The 21624-nt window shown below is 47.4% G+C and overlaps 1 protein-coding gene across 3 annotated transcripts in view; it reads right to left on the bottom strand.

Annotated features, from left to right (window-relative positions):
• EIF2A (eukaryotic translation initiation factor 2A) overlaps nucleotides 1–21624 on the bottom strand; it is a 222529-nt gene that overhangs the window by 70563 nt on the left and 130342 nt on the right. For all 3 annotated transcript variants that reach the window (XM_029615567.1, XM_029615566.1, XM_029615565.1), the window contains one exon: nucleotides 2096–2212. In XM_029615567.1, coding sequence (XP_029471427.1) covers nucleotides 2096–2212 — 117 coding nt within the window. The remainder of the gene's footprint in view (nucleotides 1–2095; nucleotides 2213–21624) is intronic.

Here is a 21624-nt window from a genome sequence, read left to right as displayed (position 1 = left end):
ATAGGCACATGACACAACAGGCGCTCAATAATAATATGTGGCAGCAATAGGCGCTGAATATAGGCTTTCAGTAATAAGCGGTCAGCAATATACTCTCAATCTGCATTCAATAGGCTTTCAGTAACAAGCGGTCAGCAATATACGCTCAATTTGCATGCAATAGGCTGTCAGCAATAAGCGGTCAGCAATATACGCTCAATTTGCATTCAATAGGCTTTCAGCAATAAGTGGTCAGCAAAATACGCTCAATTTGCATTCAATAGGCTTTCAGTAAGAAGCGGTCAGCAATATACGCACAATTGGCATTGAATAGGCTGTCAACAATAAGCGGTTAGCCATATACGCTCAAATTGCATGCAATAGGCTCTCAGCAATATGCGGCTAGCGATATACGCTAAGTGGCATTCAATAGGCGCTCAGCAATTCACCGAAACAAAGCCAAGGAGGAAGAAAGCCGCGCCTATTACGGGCGCGGAGTACCTGAGCAAGGCCCCACAATGGCGTCCTCCACGGCGTGCCACGCCGCCGATCCTCTGCGCTTCGGAGACCCGTAGGAAGAGATGTACTCCTTACCAGCTTCGGTGCTTCCCGGCTGGAACACAGACGGTCTCCGGCTGCGGGGGAAGGGACCACCTCACCGCCGCAATTTGAGGATATGCACCCGCCACCTCATCCATGCCGGGACCGAGGGCCTCGTATGCCTCACCCGAACCTCGCCCGGGGGCTGTGTCACTGCTGCGCTTCGGCAGGACCGAGGACTTCCACCGCCGGGGGAGCACGGCAATCACCCCGGGGAGCTCAACTGGGGGAGGAACCCTCGGGTATCTACCGCAGGAGCGCGGGGCTCTAAAGTCGATTAGACAGGAAAAACAAAGTAGAATCTAGAATGATAAGAAAAGAGAAAAATTAAAGTAGTCTTGGAAAGCACGCTCAACTAGCGTGCAGGCACTCCAAACTGCTTTGGAGACGGAAATTACTGAATAGCTACGCTTCCTGTGGGGATATATACACCCCCGTGCTGACGTCAGATCCGTCTCCAACTGCTAGCACGCGGATACTATCCCATTTGTTCTGAGTCCATCTGGCTACATGCCAGGAAAGAGGTTTTATTCTTTTTAAGACATGGAGTTTATGAAAGCAGTCCTTGGTAGTTTGATCTATGAATGATTTTAGGTTAAGCCTGTTATCAATGATGACTCCTAGGTCTCTTACTTGTGAAGTTTGTAAGTTGGCTGGTGGATTTATGTGGATGTTACTGTTTTCAGGAGAGATTAGAAGGAGTTCGCATTTTGAAGAATTTAGTATTAGGTTTAGATTGGAGAGGAGGCCGTCGATTTCTCGAAGGCAATTTTCCCAGAATTCTAGAGTTTTTGTGCAAGATTCTTTGAGAGGGATGACGATCTGGACATCGTCCGCGTATAGAAAGTGTTTAAGGTTCAGTTTGGTTAGCAGTTGGCAGAGGGGGAGCAGGTAAATGTTAAAGTGCGTGGGTTTACAAGGATATATGCTTTTATATAATATAATAAGGTAATATGCTTTACAAGGACCCAAATTTATGTTTTCAACTTTAAGACAGAGCATCTCCTGGCAGATGCATGCTGGCATATGGATGACCATAGTGTTTGGCAAGGTAACATCAGCAGGAACAGCACTGGGGATTTCCTCTCCTAGGAACAATGTCAATGCAATCTGCTGTAAGTACTGCCTTGGCTCTTTTCAAATATTAAATAATGAAAAGTTTTAAAAGGCATTTATGCTTTCCTGTATATTACGATTGTTTTGGTGAAAACAGGGTGTGTGGGCCTTGGTGCTGGAAGCAAGCTTCCTATAACATTGCTCTTATGGGACAATCTGTTTCGAGCTGTATTTTGCCTTAAGCTGTAGGTTTCAGGAACCAATTGTGTCTTAAATCTGAGGACTGCCTGTATTTAAATTTAAAAAAACAAAAAAACCCCCAAAGGAATGATTTATTAAGTGAATGTGGTTTCTAATATCCCAGCCTCCTATGGTGAGTGATTACAGGCTTCATCATAGAACACAAAATGCATGCTGGGTCCCTGTGAAGCTGCAATTCAGAGGCTGGTCAGAGCAGTACCTGTTTGGCAGCTTTCTTGGCTTCTCGTTTCTTTTGGTTTTTCAGGGCTGTTTTAGACATTTGTCTCTCATTGCCTCCGGGCTGTGGTTTCATGTTCTGAGGTGGCTCCTCCTCGTGCTATGGAACACACAAAGCAGGGTTAAGCAATTTCAAACTTTCACCTCATATTTGGAATGCCTAAATAGGAAAGGAAATAAACGCAGCATATTGTGATTATTGTAATGAACAAAAAAGCATGTCATCTCCAGATCAAGTAGTCAGTATGGATATACAGACCAGCTAGAAGGGTTAAAGTGCAAGCAGTTGCATCTGCCAACCTCCACCATTCCCCAAGGCCTGCCCCACAACGTCAAAAGAGGATCTGTGCAATGAAGTTTGGTGTTAAGTGATTAACAACTAGAGACGCACTCAAAGGATCTCTTCAAGTGCCCCCTGCCAAAACCACCAGACACATCACCTTAAGAGATCGGGCCCTCTCAACAGCCGGCCCACCTTTATGGAACTCCATCCCTCCGGACCTCAGACTAGAATCTAGCCTCCCAACCTTCAGGAAAAGACTTAAGACCTGGCTGTTTAAACAAGCCTTCCCGGACACCAACTAATTCTCATACGTTATCCAGCCAGTTCTACACCTTCTCCATGTAAATATCTATAGCTAATGTTATAGCTAATGTAAATATCTTCATCTAATGTTATCCTCTCCTTTTTTTCTCTTCTCCCAGTTCTATCTCCCTTGTTATTTGTAACTGCCCACTTCCACACTAATTGGTTACTCAGTTGTTCATTGTACACCCCTGTTATATGTAAACCGGCATGATGTGATTGTATCATGAATGCCGGTATATATAAAATCTTAAATAAATAAATAAATAAATAAATAAATAACATTTTAATAAATGTAAATGATACTCTGTTGCCAAACGTGTTATACCATATATGCTTGAAAATGTTTGGCCACGTGCAAATTGCCCCCCCGCCCCCCCTTCCCACCAATGAAATACTGGTGAAGAGGATGGGAGCAATTTGCACACTGCTGTCTCAGTGTAACATAAGAACATACCATACTGGGTCAGACCAAGGGTCCATCAAGCCCAGTACCCCTATCTCCAACAGTGGCCAATCCAGGCCAAAAGAACCTGGCAAGTTCCTAAAAACTTAGTGTATCCCATGTTCTGTTGCTAGTAATAGCAGTGGCTATTTTCTAAGTCAACAATTAATAGCAGGTAATGGACTTCTCCTCCAAGAACTTATCCAATCCTTTTTTAAACACAGCTACACTAAACTGCAGTAACCACATCCCCTGGCAACAAATTTCAGAGTTTAATTGTGCACTGAATGAAAAAGAACTTTCTCCGATTAGTTTTAAATGTGGCACATGCTAACTTCATGGAGTGCCCCCTAGTCATTCTATTATCCGAAAGAGTAAATAACTGATTCACATTTACCCGTTCTAGACCTCTCATGATTTTAAACACCTCTATCATATCCCCCCCCCCTCAGCCGTCTCTTCTCCAAGCTGAAAAGTCCTAACCTCTTTAGTGTTTCTTCACAGGGGAGCTGTTCCATTCCCTTTATCATTTTGGTCACCCATCCTAATTATATCTTTTTAGAGATGCCACGACCAGAATTGCACATAGTATTCAAGGTGCGTTCTCACCATGGAACAATACTGAGGCATTATAACATTTTCCATTTTATTCACCATTCCCTTCCTAATAATTCCCAACATTCTGTTTGCTTTTTTGACTGCCACAGCACACTGAACAGACGATTTCAATGTGTTATCCACTATGACACCTAGATCTCTTTCTTGGGTGGTAGCTCCTAATATGGAACCTAACATTGTGTAACTATAGCATGGGTTATTTTTTCCCCTATATTCATCACTTGTACTTAAATTTCATCTGCCATTTGGATGCCCAATTTTCCATTCTCACAAGATCTTCCTGCAATTTATCACAATCTGCTTGTGATTTAGCTACTCTGAATAATTTTGTATCATTTGCAAATTTGATTACCTCACTCATCGTATTTCTTTCCAGATCATTTATAAATATATTGAAAAATACAGGTCCCAATACAGATCCCTGAGGCACTCCACTGCCCACTCCCTTCCACTGAGAAAATTGTCCATTTAATCTTACTCTCTGTTTCCTGTCTTTTAGCCAGTCTGTAATCCACGAAAGGACATCGCCACCTATACCATGACTTTCTACTTTTCCTAGAAGCCTCCCATGAGGAACTTTATCAAACGCCTTCTGAAAATCCAAGTACACTACATCTACCAGTTCACCTTTATCCACATGTTTATTAACTCCTTCAAAAAAGTGAAGCAGATTTGTGAGGCAAGACTTGCCTTGGGTAAAGCCATGCTTACTTTGTTCCATTAAACCATTTCTTTCTATATGTTCTGTGATTTTGATGCTTAGAACACTTTCTACTATTTTTCCTGGCACTGAAGTCAGGCTAACCGGTCTGTAGTTTCCCGGATCGCCCCTGGAGCCATTTTTAAATATTGGGGTTACATTAGCCAGTCTTCAGGTACAATGGATGATTTTAATGATAGGTTACAAATTTTTACTAATAGGTCTGAAATTTCATTTTTGAGTTCCTTCAGAACCCTGGGGTGTATACCATCCGGTCCAGGTGATTTACTACTCTTCAGTTTATCAATCAGGCCTACCACATCTTCTAGGTTCACCGTGATTTAGTTCAGTCCATCTGAATCATTACCCATGAAAACCTTCTCCGGAACGGGTATCTCCCCAACGTACTCTTTAGTAAACAACGAAGCAAAGAAATCATTTAATCTTTCTTCAATGGTCTTATCTTCTCTAAATGCCCCTTTAACCCCTCGATCATCTAACGGCCCAACTGACTCCCTCACAGGCTTTCTGCTTCAGATATATTTTAAAATGTTTTTACTGTGAGTATTTGCCTCTACAGCCAACTACTTTTCAAATTCTCTCTTAGCCTGTCTTATCAATGTCTTACATTTAACTTGCCAACGCTTATGCATTATCCTATTTTCTTCTGTTGGATCCTTCTTCCAATTTTTGAATGAAGATCTTTTGGCTAAAATAGCTTCTTTCACCTCTCCTTTTAACCATGCCGGTAATCGTTTTGCCTTCTTTCCAGCTTTTTTAATGTGTTGAATACATCTGGACTGTGCTTCTAGGGGGCATTCCATGAAGTTAGCAAGTAGCACATTTAAGACTAATCGCACTCAACGCACAATAAAGCTCTGGAATTTGTTGCCAGAGGATGTGGTTGGTGCAGTTAGTGTAGCTGGGTTCAAAAAAGGTTTGGATAAGTTCTTGGAGGAGAAGTCCATTAATGGCTATTAATCAATTTTACTTAGGGAATAGCCACTGCTATTAATTGCATCAGTAGCATGGGATCTTCTTAGTGTTTGGGTAATTGCCAGGTTCTTGTGGCCTGGTTTTGGCCTCTGTTGGAAACAGGATGCTGGGCTTGATGGACCTTTGGTCTGATCCAGCATGGCAATTTCTTATGTTCTTATGATTGTATTTTTTAACAATGACCATGCCTCTTGCACACTTTTTACCTTTGTAGTTGCTCCTTTCAGTTTTTTTCTATTTTTCTCATTTTATCAAAGTTTCCCTTTTGAAAGTTTAGCACGAGAGCCGTGGATTTGCTTACTGTCCCCCTTCCAGTCATTAATTTAAATTTGATCATATTATGATCACTATTGCCAAGCGGCCCCACCACAGTTACCTCTCTCACCAAATCCTGTGCTCCACTGAGAATTAGATCTACAATTGCTCCCTCTCTTGTCGGTTCCTGGACCAATAGCTCCATAAAAATGTCATTCATTCCATCCAGGAACTTTATATCTCTAGCATGTACCGACGATATATTTACCCAGTCCGTATTGGGGTAATTGAAGTCTCCCATTATTACCGCACTACCAATTTGGTTAGCTTCCCTAATTTCTCTTAGCATTTCACTATCAGTCTCACCATCTTGACCAGGTGGACGGTAGTATACTCCTATCACTACAATCTTCCCCGACACACAAGGGATTTCTACCCATAAAGATTCAATTGTGCATTTAGTCTCATGCAGGATGTTTATCCTGTTGGACTCTATGTCATCTCGGACATAAAGTGCTACACCGCCTCCCGGGTGCTCCTCTCTGTCACTGCAATATAATTTGTACCCCAGTATAGCAGTGTCCCATTGGTTATCCTCTTTCCACCATGTCTCTGAGATGCCAATTAAGTCTATGTCATCATTCACTGCTATACATTCTAATTCTCCCATCTTACTTCTTAGACTTCTGGCATTAGCATACAAACATTTCAAAGTTTGTTTTTTGTTTGTATTTTCATTCTGCTTTTTAATTGATAGCATAAGTTAGAATTTTTTTAGCTCAGTGGAGATTTAGTTACAGGCACTTGGACTACTTTTCTTATAATTGGAACCTCACCGTCAGGATGCCCTAATTCTAATGCATCATTGGTATCCTTTGAAGATACCTCCCTCCGAACCATGCGCTGCTGAGCGACAGTCTGCTTTCCCCTCTGTTCTAGTTTAAAAGCTGTTCTATCTCCTTTTTAAAAGTTAGCGTCAGCAGACTGGTTCCACCCTGGTTAAGGTGGAGCCCATCCCTTCGGAAGAGACTCCCCCTTCCCCAAAAGGTTCCCCGGTTCCTAACAAAACTGAATCCCTCTTCTTTGCACCATCGTCTCATCCACGCATTGAGACTCCGGCGCTCTGCCTGCCTCTGGTGTCCTGCGCGTGGAACAGGGAGCATTTCAGAGAATGCTACCCTGGAGGTTCTGGATTTAAGCTTTCTACCTAAGAGTCTAAATTTGGTTTCCAGAACCTCCCTCCCATATTTTCCTACATCATTGGTGCCCACATGTACCACGACAGCCGGCTCCCTCCCCAGCACTGTCCAGGTGACGCGTGAGGTCTGCCACCTTCGTTACAGGGACAGGGACACAGAGTGCACACGGCGTGCGTTTCAGAGTGAGGTGTAGTAATATTACCACCTTCACTTTTCCTTTTGCCATGGAATGCCCGTCTCCGTGCATTTCTCAAGTCGCCCTCGCCACCTGTTTTGAAATGCAGTTTGCTTGCATCTTAAGGAGCCTTGCTCTTTATGCATCTGCACCTGTTGATTTGCATTGGGAGCCTCGGATCCCATTTTGTATTGTATACATTTATGTTCAGAAATTCTCCATCTCCAGTTTGGTTCGCCTTTCGTCATGCTGTTGTGGCCGAGGACTCATCCTGTAAGGCTGTGCTGGTGGGAAGTCTGTATTTTTCACCCTGCTTTCCTGAAAGTTAACCTGTAGCAGTGGCTCTTTGCTGTGCATGGTCGTGTGTTTTTTGGAATGTGGTCTCTGTCTCTCTGTAGAGACTGTATTGTCCCCTGTCCTGACTGTACAGCAGCCAGACTGCTCACTCATACAGGTTAATTTTAAAACGAGTACACATGCAGCCATACATGCATATATCATCACATGAGCGGAGATACGCTGGAATTTTAAAACATGTGCATACTTGCACATGTATGATTAAAATATGCTTACCACGTGTAAGTATGCTAATTTTAAGAGGCAACATAAGCAAATCTACTTCATGTATCTTTCATAGGACTTTGCCAGCTTTACCATGCCTATGTAAACAGATTTTAAAACATGCTCGCGTGAGGAACATCCGTGGTTTTTCCAATTAGTCCACCAGTTTGTCCAGTCAATCTCAAGGTCATGCTTGACTTAACTTACCATTTAATGATTAACAGTTAATATATATTCCTAACATGCACTGGGAACAACATGACTAAACTAAATACAGCCCGGTGAAATTGAAGTGTGAATTTCCAATTGATTTTGAGGTTTGAACAGAGGCAAGGAACTGCCGTAGAAAAGTGTAGAGATAATATTCCATCCTCCCACCCTGACCTACAGCTGAAAAAGCTGGAATGGCAGGTTTTGGAGGCCTCTCAGTGAACGAGCCCTGTTTATTTTTATCTCAGCTGGCATGGTTTACTTGCTTATAATCTGTAATGCCTGCAGGCTCGCTCTCAGAGCACTGTGCCACAACGATTCCTCCCACCAGCCTGGAACACCACAAACTCCACATCCTGGACTTTTCCTTACAGAAGGCAATTCTTCCAGCCATTTCAGAAAATCTCAGCGATAAAGCGGAAAAGCACTCGAGAAGTCAATAGTCACTATTCATTGCTGTACAATTACCAGACACACGATTGTCAGATATCTACATTTAAAAAAAAGTGCAATTAGCACAAGTCAACAGCAGAATATCTGAGTACAGTATCCAGGTGCCTGCACCAGCTCAGAGGTATATTCTGAGATAAGTTAGAAAATTCTGTGGCATATCTGCATATATTTGATTCTTGTGCAGTTAAATAATGTAAAATGCATTTTCTATTCTATAAACAAAGTATTTTTCTAATTTTGCTTGGGTTTCTGTTTAATTTTTTTTGTGTTTTTTTGGGTAGGGAAACGAGGACTCAATATCAGAAGAGAGAGGGCATCATGGGGATGGGAGAGGAGGGAGAGCACAGAGAGTGTGGGGGGGGGGGGGGAGAGGAGAAAAAGACAGTATCAGGGGTGGGTAGTAGGAATACCTCACCTCACAAAGAATACAGACAGATCCTCAAATATATAATAAGGGACACAAATTATAAACAGAAATGTGCAGGCAAAAACTGAATTGGAAACCCCCAAAAAGGTCAGACTCTGCAGTGCAGCACAGAGAAACAGAAACAAAAAATACATCTCCTCCTGTGCAGTGCAAAATACAAAGCTTTCAGAGATGCACATTTTCCACAGAGCAAATCCAAGATTTCCCAGGAAAAATTGTATAATCCTGATGGAAAAAGCAGCAAAATACGTGGCAACCTGTCACCAGACTAAATATATAACATGGCTGGAGACACTATACATCCACCCCAGTACCTGCAAATTGTCCTTGTTACTGTCTCTTCTGTAGTTTGTACCTTTACTTATTTTTTCTAAACTATTTTTAATATCATACATATGGTTTTTTTTTTCCTTCATTTTTAATCACTCTAAGGTCAATATTTTAAAAAATGTCTGCTGAATAAGTTATTCTGGATATTCGGTGGGGAAAGCGTCCTGCTGAATATACCCGAATTAACATTAGCCAGATAACATTTAAACCTAACTGGTGATATTCAAAAGATGGCTGGGTAGGTTTAAAGTTATCTGGCCACAGTGCCAAGATAACTTTACCCTTAACTGGGTTTATTCAAAAGAATAAAGGTTAAATGCCAAGCAGAGTTAAAACAAAACAAAACAAGCAAACCCCAAAACAATCAAGCAGGCCTAGTGGCCCGAACCAGTACCCTCACCCAAGTGTTGCAAATATAGGGCTTGCTGGCCATTCCTCCCTCGCCTCCCCACCCAAGGCCCCAAAACATTAAAAATATATTCTTATTAAAAGAGACAGATCCCTGCAGCTCCCCCCCACCCAGTTCAGCCATATAAACTTACCTCTGGCCAGCTCCTCTTTCCCCCTCCCCGCACCCTAGAAAACCCTCTGTGAGCCCGGAATCATGATACACCCCCTTACTGTGATCTTGGATGCTTCCAGCATTCCCATCAAAGCAATGCTAAAAGCATTTGGGATCACAGTGGGAGAGTACAGCAATCTCGGGTGCACAGGGGGGGGGTTTTGAGGGTACCAGCTGGGACTGTGACGGTTAGGACTGGGGTTGGGGTTACCAGGTGAGGGGAAGATGAGCTGGCCAGAGGAAAGTTTAAATGGCTGAACTGGGGCGGGGGGGGGGGGGGGTGAGAGGGTGGCAGAGGAAAGCTGCAGCAATTTCTCATGAATATATATATTTTTTAATGTTAGGGGGTCGTGGGGAGGAGAAGGCAAGATCAGGCCAGCAGGCCCTATATTTGCAGTACATGAGTGGGGGTGGTAGACTGGGCTAGGAGGCCCGCTTGTGAGTGTGAGTGTGTGTGGGGGGGGGGGGGGAGTTTTAACTTTTCTCAGCACTTAACCAGCTATATTCCTTTGAATATAGCCAGATAAGTTAAAGTTATCCGGTACAAATACCTGGATAACTTAAACCCTGCTCTCAACCATATCTTGAGTTAGCCAATAACTTATTTAGCTAACTCCAAATATCAGAGTTAGTCAGATAACTTATCTGGCTAACTCAAAACCACCCAAATGCCCCTTGTTTATCCAGCTAAAATCAATTCAGCATTTAGCTGGATAACGTACACATTATCCAGCTAAATATCCTTTAACATTGTCCTCCCTATGTATTACAGTACTTTGGCAATACATCTACAAATTGTCATGCAAATGAAGTTTGATAAATCTGAGAGAAAGAGGGTACTGGTGATGAGGATGGGGACAGAGAGAGGGGGCTTAGGATGAGGAAAGGGGAGAAGGAGCAGAAGAGGAGGATCCGCACTGGGAAGGGAAGGGGGGGGGGGGGGTTTCCTCCTCTGGCTCCGGTCCTGCTCTCTCTTACGTCCCAGCCACTAAGTCAGTGTTTTATAAGCAGTGCACCATGGCACACTGGTGTACCTTCAAGACCTGATCAGGGGTGCAACAGAAAACTCACCACTGCCTGATGCTCAGACCCAGGTCAGTATTTGGTTCTCAGTATCTCACAGCAACAAGATACACCAGCGATGACTCTTAAATGTGTTACCTCAAAAAATCCTGCATGCCGTCTCTCACACCCTCCCCACACCACAAATTCCTTCTCGCTCACACACACATTTGCTACAAAGCCAGTTTCCTCTCTTACCCTTTTTAACTGATACCTCTCATTCCCCCTTGCCAATCCCTCTTTTCTCCCTCAGTTCCTCCTCACCCCCCAGCCAATCCCCTTTTATTCCCCCAGTTACTCCTCAACCCCCAGCAGTAGGCAGAGCAGCACAGTGGTATATCAGACCATGTCAAATTTCTCAGCAGGGCTGACAGAGGAGGGTGCGGTCTCTCGAGACCCAAGGTTAAAGAGCAGGGTTTCCCTCTCCAGACACTGTGAGGGCCTTTTCCACAACTGGCACCTTCTGGCCTACGAAAAGTGATGGCAGGGTGCACAAACCAATTTGCACTCTCCCCCAACCTCATCCCTCAGTCCCCACTTATTGTCTCTCACCCCCATTTCATCTCTCAGTTCCTACTTCCACCCCTCATGCCTGCCTCACGCCTCCTGGGGCCCTCTTTCCCTCCTCCCTCTGTAGCCTGGTTAGCGGGAGAACAGGACCAACAGTCAACTGCTTCAAGTCAGTCCTGCCATCGCAGGCTCTCTCCCTCCTGTACTGGTCAGGTCACCTGCTTTAATCAGTGCAAGAGGAAGAGGAGACCATAGCAGCAGGAGCTAGTTAGAAGGCCTGATCAATGGACTGCTGCTCCTCTGATACCAGTGGGATGCGCGGATTAGCAGCAGAAGCAGCAGGTTCTTTGGCCATGCTCAGGTTGGCTCAGAGAGGAATGGTACAGCAACAGAAATTCTTTATTTGGATCTGGGCTACACTGGGAGAAAGGGAAGGGCATACCAAGGTGGCACAGGGTGCCCTGAAGTGTAAAACCTGGGATGGTTGCCCTGGTTCTCATCCCTTCCCAAAGGTTGGCCCTGAACCCGCGGCCCAACTTGTGCTTAAACTGGACGGGACATTGTATTACTGTGCAGTTCAAAGTGCTAGTTGGGCAACTGTCGCAGAGGACATTGTGATCCCAAGCACCTCCTCCCAGCTCAGTTGCTAGAGTATCACCTATTAAGCAGGGTGGAGGGCTGAGATAAATGTGTGCCCATAAACCCATGATCCTTTGTGGATCCAGCAATTCCACAGCAAGAGCTGGAATTTGCATCCATTGCCATGGCTTACCATGATACAACATGGCTACCACAAATGACCTGGAAGAAATGGTTTACGTTTCTGTTGCAAAATAAATCTCATGCATTTCACTAAAAGCCAACAACAGTCTTTGCATGCCAGACAGAAAAGGTGCTATTTCTATTGTGCTTATCAGGAAATGCTTAAACTGTACAAATGGGAATATCCTGTTTTAAAAACACCTTGACAAACGTTAGCATGCCATTTTAACGCTGCTGGCTAAGGACCGGCTGTATGAAAGGCTATTTCTCCAGTTGTGTGTCCCGCATGGCACGCAGGCCCCGAATTCTGGGAAGGTGTATAATGAGAAAAAAGAATCCCTTAGAAAACCAATAACTATGTGGCCCTGAAGCCCACTGGGTCTAAGCCGAGATTTGCTCATAGGGAAAGTGGCCTTTTACACAACGCCATTACTTTAGGAAAAATTATAGACCTAAGGTTCAAGTGTCTATTCCATTTTTCCAGCATCTCAGTCCTTGTAGAGAGGGAGCTCCGATCTTTAACCACCAAAGCATTAAAGCTCAATATCTTTTTAATATCAGTTTGTACAGACTGGCTTCTGTTATAAGATGATCATGCCTCTTCACCATAGGTTCTAAATTAATTGAAACAGACTCTAAATTTTTTTGAAGTCATTGATAACCTGTCCAAACCCAGACATTAGTTCCTACAATGAGAAAGTCACCACCACTGGCTTGCTGGGTATTGAGAGGGACTCAACCAGGGCAATTAAGCTGTTCTAAACGAGACAAAGTCAAGAGAAAGGTTCCTTCTGTATTTTCTGCTTCACCAATACCAGTCCTCAACGGAGTCAGACCTGCAGAGCAACTCACACACTTCCTTCCTCAGCGAATGGCATCCATTTCTCACTGCATCGGCACTATGCTCCGAAGAAGCCCCTCCTCCGCAGACACTCCAATTACCTCATCAGACAGCGACGCAAGCGGTTCACATGACGAGCCTTCCTACATGTCCATATATAGTAATATGTATGTACGGATGTTGTGAGATAGTTTCTATTGAAAAATTGTATAGTTGCATATTAAAAGTTTGTACAATAAGATTATAGGATTGTCTTTTATGAGAATAAACTATTGTATATTGTAAAAGCATTTATTTTTTAATTTTGGAATTTAATAAATATTTTGATTTAATTTCAAGTGTTTTGAATTAGCTATTTTGATATCTGTGTTTATACATTTGCTATTTTAGACTTCATAATACAGAAACTGCTTTTGGGACTAGTGGATGATCTGAGAATTATTTTGGCTAAAAGGTGGTGTGAATTTATGTATTTATTTTAATTCTTTTAGATCATTCAACATGCTGGATCATTTGATTTTGCTGGATCACTTAGCTGCCCTAAGCACTGGCAGCACAGTTTTGAAATGGCTCAAGTCAACCCGCGACTCTCTCAGACTCCTGTTCCGCCGGACTCCCTACAAGGCCACAAGGAAGGCCAACACGGACTGCCCCAAGGTAGGCCCCAGCCATACCGCCAGCCGTACCACCCGCCATCGCGACCGAGAAGGATGACGCAAGCGCAGGCCTCAGACTAGGCCTATCCCCCATAGTAGGCCCAACGCCCAGCTCCCACCTTCTAGACCTACCTCCTCGGTAGGCCCAGGCTGGGACACCTGCCCCCGGACCTACCGGAACAGGCAACCCGCGCAGGCCTCGGCCCGGACCTACCTTTACTGCAGGCTCCCGGGCACGAACGAGCTCAGCCGGCCGCCCCCAGGCAACATCGCCCCCTGTTGCCAACTAACCAATGCCGAGCCTAACCGACGCCGCAGGCCGGCCCACAGGCCCAGCGAGGAGCCGCTGTGCCCTCCCCCATCGTCGGCTCGCCCTTGACTCCGCCCACTGACGCTCCCAAGGCGGCGACGTGGGACAGGATTGGACAGATCGGGACGCCTTAAAAGAGACGGCAGAGCGCCTCTGGACCCTTCTTATGCGCAACCTGTGACCCTCACGGACTCCTACAAGGCCATGAGGAAGGCCAACATGGACTGCCCCAAGGTAGGCCCCAGCGTACCGCCAGCCGTACTGCCCGCCACCGCAACCGAGAAGGATGATGCAAGCAGCAGGCCTCAGACTAGGCTTACCCCCACATAGTAGGCCCAACGCCTAACTCCCACCTCCTAGACCTACCTCCTCGGTAGGCCCAGGCTGGGACACCTGCCCCCGGACCTACCGGAACGGGCAACCTGCGCAGGCTCCTGGGCGGGGATAACTCAGCCGGCCGCCCCCAGGCAACATCGCCTCCTGCCACCGACTAACCAACACTGAGCCAGACTGGCGCTGCAGGCCCAGCGAGGAGCCGCTGTGCCCTCCCATTGCCGGCTTGCCCTCAACTCCGCCCACTGATGCTCCCAAGGCAGCGACATGGGACAGGATTGGACAGATCGGGACGCCTTAAAAGAGACGGCAGAGCGCCTCTGGCACCACGCACCTAAGGAGCGCCACAAAGGGGACTGCCCCTTTGTGCGCCCACTGAAAGACGCCACTACCCCATCCCCACCTCTCCTATACCTCTTCACATTACTTCAACCCTATTCCTCTTCCCCCTCTCTCTACATCTCCCCCACCCCCTACCTATCGCGCCGGGTAAAAGAGTGGAGTGCCTCAGGGCGCACCACACCACTACACCCTCCATTGCGCCAGCCTGCTTCAGTTCGCATCTGTAATTGACTCAAGTTAATAAATAAATAGCCTACATTCTACTGAATACTCCCCATTCTAGCCTCCCACTCCTGCCAGTCCCCCACACCTACCCCCCCCCCTCCAACGCCACATCCAACACCACAGCCGAAGTCGCCAATCGATCAGCTCAGACCTTATCAGGCCAGCGGCACCCACCTCCACCCAGACCACACTCTCCTCCTCCCTCCCCACCATTCTCCCACAAAATGGATATGGGATGCTCACACTCCACTCAAGGCCTCAACATCCCCACAAACTCTACCCATACAATACTTTATCAGGAAGCATCCACAGAAGACTTCTCCAGATTCCCCTATTCCATGCCCCTCACATGGCCGCCCTATCAGTCCTTACCCTCTTCCTACTGAACGCACAATCCATAACAAAAAATCCCCATCTTAAATGACCTTTTCGACCTAAGGCCAGACCTTCTAGGTATTAGTCATGGCTCAAGAACTCAGATACCCCACTCATCAATCAACTTCCAACAAGCAATTACAACATCTTCTTCATACCAAGATCCAAAAAAAAAAAAAAAAAAAAAAAAGGGAGGCGGCCTACTGTTCCTAGCAGCCGAAAAACAAATTCAGCACTCTTCCCATCAACTCCCCATCGAAATCAGTCTCTTCAAGTCCAAAACTCTGCAAATCCTGCTGATCTATGCTCCCCCAGGCGCTCTCAACAAAGATCCCTGCCTTCTCATCGAAACCATCTCATCGAGCATCAACACCAATCACCTCACCATCATCCTAGGAGACTTCAACCTCCACTTCGACAAATCTCCCCACTCCCCATCATGTGAGCTCCTCCTCAACTTACTAACTGCTATGGGCTTCATACAAATAATAAACTCTACCAACACAGAAATCAGGCCACATCCTGGATCTGATATTCATCAACAACAAAAGTAACACTCAACTCCCCCCCGGTCAGACCACATGTTAATAAAAACCAAACTCCAAGTGGACTATACCCACATCCACACTCAAAAAGACAAAAAGCGTATAGTGTTCACCAAACCATGCTCTAGTGAGATCCTAGAAAAACACCTTACCTGAAGCCCTAAAGCAACTGGATACATTGAATACCGTAAATGCAGTCAACTCATAGACCACAATCAACACGGAGACAGCAAAAAAGATATGCCCAACATCTTCGCTCCTTGGTCTCTTTTCTTCAAGTTGTTCCAGATGTTATCCTGATGTTCCTGTCTTCCCATCCCTCGTGGTCCGTGACCAGTCCGGCTGGGCTGGTAGGGCGCATAGTGGCCCAGTGGTTCGCAACCACCCCGGCTGGGGTGTGTAGGGCACTGGTGGGATTCCTCCATCTTCGGAGCAAAGGGTACTCATGTCCCAGTCTCGGATTAGCGTCCTCAACGGGTGAGCCTTCGGCTATCTCCAAGCTGAGTCTGCCTTTGCCCTCGAACGAACTCTGTCTTGTCAGTCCAAGGTGTGGTCCGCGCCTGGCCTTGGTTGGCTGTGGAGGGCACCCTTCGGTACTGGCCTTTAGAGTCTTCGTATTTTCAAGTCTTCATTGTCCTGCAACATCCTGATGTCTTCGTCTGCCTTGAATCATCATCCGAATCCTCGTCCTGTGTCTTGTCTTCGTCTGCCTTGTCCTCTGTCCAACCGGCTGCTTCCCATCGCTCTCTAGCGGCAGTCCGAAAGGGCTTGGAACGGTCGGAGGACCATCCAGAGACCACCATTGCGTTGGTGGCCTCAAGGAAGCTCGCAGGTTCGGTCGAGACTCAGGGTAGGACGTTTCACCGCAAGGTCATACATTTCGTCCCGCGCTGGAGAGCACCCCCTGGTGCTCTCGTCCATCGCAGCACAACACAAATATTGCCTTTTTTCCCATATTTCCCATTTCTATGTGAGCATTTAATGTTTTACTTAACCTTAGGGTTTTGTTTACTCATCCCCGATGATTCTAATTTAAAACCCTCTGCAATAGGGTTAATTCTGTGTTGAGAATTAATTGATTGATTTGACTATTTGTGAATCCCAGGTATTTTAGGTTGGGGTTTGTTTTTGACATATTTTACTAGTAGTAAAAGCCCACTCAAGGACGGGGAAATACCATGAAGTGTAGGAAGTGCATAACAGATATGTGGTAGTAGAATCACACACCCCATTCCACTATCCCCTTTTTTTTGTAATTAACAATTTTTATTAAATATTGTGAATGAGCGCTGCTCCCTGGAAGGTCCCACGCTTCTTCTGACCCCGAACCAGCTTCTCTCAAGCAGCTCTCTTCCAGCAGACGCTGCACCACACTCCCAGTTTCCCTGCTCTCAGTGAGAACTCCCTTGCCCTCATGCCGCTCGAGTCAAGGCTTTCAATGTCCTTGTGGCAAGTCCATGCCACATTTCCTGGCAAGGCAAACAAAAACACTTGTGTACAAAACCACACCTTAATATAAGTCCCTATAACTCCCCGCAGAGTCTCTGAGCCCTCCATTCATAGGAGAAAATACATGCACTTGGCTTTTTTTAGTAAGCCAAAACCATCCTGCTTGGGAGTTGCACAACTCTCCCCAACTCTCCTCCATTGTGCTGCAGGATTGGTCCTCCCAGTCCTTTACAACCAGATTAGGCAACAACAAAAAAACTCCAGCAAACCCCTTAGTAATCCTACTCATACTATCTCCATGTCCGTATCAGAAGCCTCTCCCGCAGAACTTCTCTTTCCTTCTCCTCCTCCTCCTCTCCTGAGCTCAGTTTTTCTTCTGACTCAAAACCTCCCACAATCATTGGTTCAGGTGTGTACAAATCATGGATGCCCTGCTCAGCTGCCAAATCAGCCTTTTCTCTCTCCTATTGGCTTAGCTGAGCCTCTAAGAACCTGGGAACTGTAGTCTTTCCCCAGCTCCCAGGCCCCTTCTGCTGTCTAACTCGACTCAGATCCCTCTCTGTAGGGATCCAGACCGGGTTTTCCTCCCCAAAGACAGACTGCACCTCATGACACCCCCCCCCCCCCCCTCTCTTTTAAAAACCCTGGAACCTCCTGAGTAAGGGGTTCCAGTTTCTTCCTTCGGTCTGGAGAGGAAATCTGCATTAACGTGCTCCTTCCCCTCTCTATGCTCCACCTTAAAACTATATGCCTGGAGGACTAAGAACCAATGTGTTAAGCAAGCATTGGAATCTTTCATGACATTTAGCCAATGTAAAGGAGCATGGTCTGTGACCAAAACGAAATGTCTTCCCCACAAATAATATTTTAAGGTGTCTATGGCCCATTTGGCTGCTAGACATTCTTTTTCAATAGTGGCATACTTCAGCTCATGGGGCTGTAGCTTCCGGCTCAAATACATTACAGGATGTTCCTTTCCTTGGACTACTTGGGAGAGAACAGCCCCGAGTCCCCCTCCCGACACATCCGTCTGCAGGATGAACAGCAGAGAAAAGTCTACTGCCTTCAGCACCGGGTCCCTGCAGAAGCTTGGAGGTTCTCAAATGTGTCGTCTGCTACAACTCCCCATTTGAATCTGCTAGTTGACCCTTTCTTCAATAGCTCATTTACGGGCCGATACAGTAAAAATCGCGGGAGAGCGGGCGAGCGGGAGGCTGCCTGTGACCCATTTAGTACTGCTTTTGCGAATGCTGTGTCCTCCTTGGCCTGAACATCCAGGCGACAGAATCTCGAGAAGGTGTGGATGGAGGACCACATTGCCGCCCGACAGATCTCTGCAGGTGATAGCATCTTGATTTCTGCCCAGGACACTGTCTGGGCCCTGACTTGTAGAGGCGGGGGCTTGCCTGCCTCTACATAGGCCGCTTTGATTACTTCTTTGATCCAGCGGGCGATGGTTGCCCGCGAGGCCACTTCCCCTTGCCTCTTTCCACTGTGAAGAACGAACAGATGGTCCGTCTTTCGTACAGGCTCCGATCTTTCCAGGTATCGGACCAGGAGTCTGCCGATGTTCAGGTGGCAAAGAAAGCGTGAGTCTTCTGGGTCCTTATGCTCGTCTGGAGATGGCAGCGAGATGATTTGGTTTAAATGGAAGTGAGAAACCACCTTTGGCAGGAAGGAGGGTTCAGTGCGCAGCTGTATGGATCCCGGCATGAATCTGAGAAACGGCTCCCGGCATGTTAGTGCTTGAAGTTCGGAGATTCGACGGGCTGAGCAAATTGCCACAAGGAACGCTGTCTTCAAGGACAGGAGCCGTAAGGACAGACCGCGAGTATGTCTGAACAAGGCTCCCGCTAGGAAGTCCAACACTAGATTGAGATTCCATAGGGGTATCGGACACTTTAGAGGTGGTCGAATGTGCTTGATCCCTTTTAAGAAGCAGGAGACGTCTGGGTGGGCCGCAAGACTGTTGCCGTCCACCTGGGTCTGAAGCTGGCCAGGGCAGTCCGTTGTACCTTGATGGAGTTGAGAGACAACCACTTGTTCACGCCATCCTGCAGAAATTCCAGGATCATGGGGATTTTGACTGTCCGTGGAAGGATGTCGTGGTCCTCGCACCAGGCTTCGAATATTCTCCATACTCGTATGTATGTTAAAGAGGTGGAGAACTTGTGTGCTCGGAGCAGTGTGTCAATCACTGGTCCTGAGTATCCACTCTTTTTCAGGCGAGACCTCTCAATGGCAAGACCGTAAGCAAGAATCTCGTTGGGTCTTCATGGAGGATCGGTACTTGCTGGAGTAGATCCCTGTGTGGAGGTAGACGTAGAGGATTTCCAGCCAGAGGTCTTCTCATATCCGCATACTACGGCCTTCTTGGCCAGTCCGGGGCCACTAGAAGTACCAGCCCTCTGTGGTGTTCTATCTTGCGGATGAATCCGCCCAGTAGTGGCCATGGAGGGAAGGCGTACAGTAGATCCTCCTGAGGCCAGGTCTGGACGAGGGCGTCGATTCCCTGGGTCATCGGTTCCCATCTTCGGTTGAAGAACTTGGGAACCCGGGCACTGGACTCTGTTGCCAGAAGATTCATGGCTTGTGTTCCCCAGTGGTTTACTATCTGCTGGAAGGCTGTTGTCGACAATGTCCATTGTCCTGGAAATAGACTCTCTCTGCTGAGGTAGTCTGCCGTGACGTTGTCTTTTCCCGCGATGTGGGCGGCTGATATCCCTTGAAGGTTTGATTCTGCCCACGTCATTAGAGGTTCTATTTCCAGGGACACCTGCTGGCTCCTGGTTTCCCCCTGGCGGTTGATGTAGGCCACTGTTGTGGTGTTGTCCGACATGACTGACTGATTTGCCCCTGAGTTTGTGGCTGAACTGTAGGCAGGCTAGTCTGACTGCCCGGGCTTCCAATCTGTTTATGTTCCATGCAGACTCTTCTTCGTTCCATTGCCCTTGAGCTGTTAGCTCCTGGCAATGGGCTCCCAATCCCCACAGGCTTGTGTCCGTGGTGAGCAAGGTCCATTCCGGTGGGGATAGGCTTGTTCCCTCGCTCAGGTGGTCTTCTTGTAGTCACCATTGTAGTTGGTTCTGAACCTTCACCGGTAGCCGGAGGGGGCGGAGTAGTTTTGAGACATCGAGTTCCATCAAAACAGTAGGGAGTGTTGTAGGGGCCGCATGTGGGCCCTTGCCCATGGGACGACGTCTATGGTTGATGCCATGAGTCCGAGGACTTGGAGATAGTCCCATGCCGTGGGGAGAGTGAAATTCAACAATGCTTGTAGTTGTTCCATCAATCTCCTTCTCCTTGTAGGGGGAAGAGTGACTTTGTTCCCCTTGGTGTCGAACCGGACTCCCAGGTATTCCAGGCATTGGGAGGGCTGCAGATGGCTCTTGGGTGTGTTGACAACCCACCCGAGGTTCTGCAGAAGTTTCTTGACTCTGGTGGTTGCCTACTGGCTTTACTCTGGCGATTTCGCTCTGATCAGCCAATCGTCCAGGGATGGGTGCACGAGGATTCCCTCTTTCCTCAGTGCCGCCGCTACTATCACCATGATCTTGGTGAACGTTTGGGGAGCCGTAGCCAGCCCGAACGGTAGGGCCTGGAACTGGTAGTAATGGCCCAATAATCGCAAAGCGCAAGAAACGCTGGTGGGTGCGATGGATCGGTATGTGGAGATGGATGTAGGATTGTTGTTCTGAGAAGAATCCCGCCCAGGTGAAGTTGCCTGAGACCGCATTGGGTCCGGGTGGCGCTCCCCGAGGGCCCCCATGAGGGGGGCCGAGTTGGGAATAGAGACGTCCGGGGTAGTCTCATTGGTAGATCAGGAGTCCTCTACAGGCTGAGGGGGACCTTGTCTCGGTTCCCCCCGGGCTTCTTCGCACAACAGGCACAGGGCGGAGGTCACCTCGGGCTGTGCCGCTCTCAGGTGACATGCCGGGCAGAGGACTGGGCCTTTAGCTGTCTTGGACTGCGGTGCCATGATTTGCATGTGTATCTTGTACAGATGCGCGTGCCGAGAGGCCTGGTTATGCGTTCCGGGTGCGCCTACGTTGTGCGCCTAGGAACGGAAGATGTGCGTGTGGCTGTGCGCATGGGCCTAGCTGTGCGCTCAGTCCCCTGTGCACTCAGTCCCCTATGCGCCCGGCTCGCTGCTGTGCGCACGGCTTAGTTGTGCGGACAAGCGGTGACTAAGGGGGGAAATGGCGCCGGCGACCATGCGGGCAAGATGGCGCCCCTCCGGGGGGTTTCCACATAGGAGGACCCTTGAGCCAGATCAGGGTCTAGCCCTGACGGGGCTGCTCAATCCAATTAGACAGACGCCGGAGGGACGAGCTGAGCTGTTGTCTGAGCCTGGGAGACCAGAGACTTAGAGAAAAGTTTTCTACCTTACCTTGTCTCGGCGCTTCCCGGTCTCTTGCCGGGCGGTCTCCGGCTGCGGGGGGAGAGGGGAATACCTTCACCACCGCGCTCGGTCTTGCACCAGCTGCCTCTCAGCCGTTCCCTTTTCAGGGGGCTAAGTCCACGCCGGGTCGGCAATTGGACCGAGGCTGCCTTTCAGACGCTCCCTTCACCGGGGGCTAAATCC

This window comes from Rhinatrema bivittatum, chromosome 9, assembly GCF_901001135.1.
Source record: "Rhinatrema bivittatum chromosome 9, aRhiBiv1.1, whole genome shotgun sequence".
Lineage (NCBI taxonomy): Eukaryota > Metazoa > Chordata > Amphibia > Gymnophiona > Rhinatrematidae > Rhinatrema > Rhinatrema bivittatum.
The sequence above is the reverse complement of the archived record's forward strand: the minus strand, read 5'-3'. Positions and strand labels throughout refer to the sequence as shown.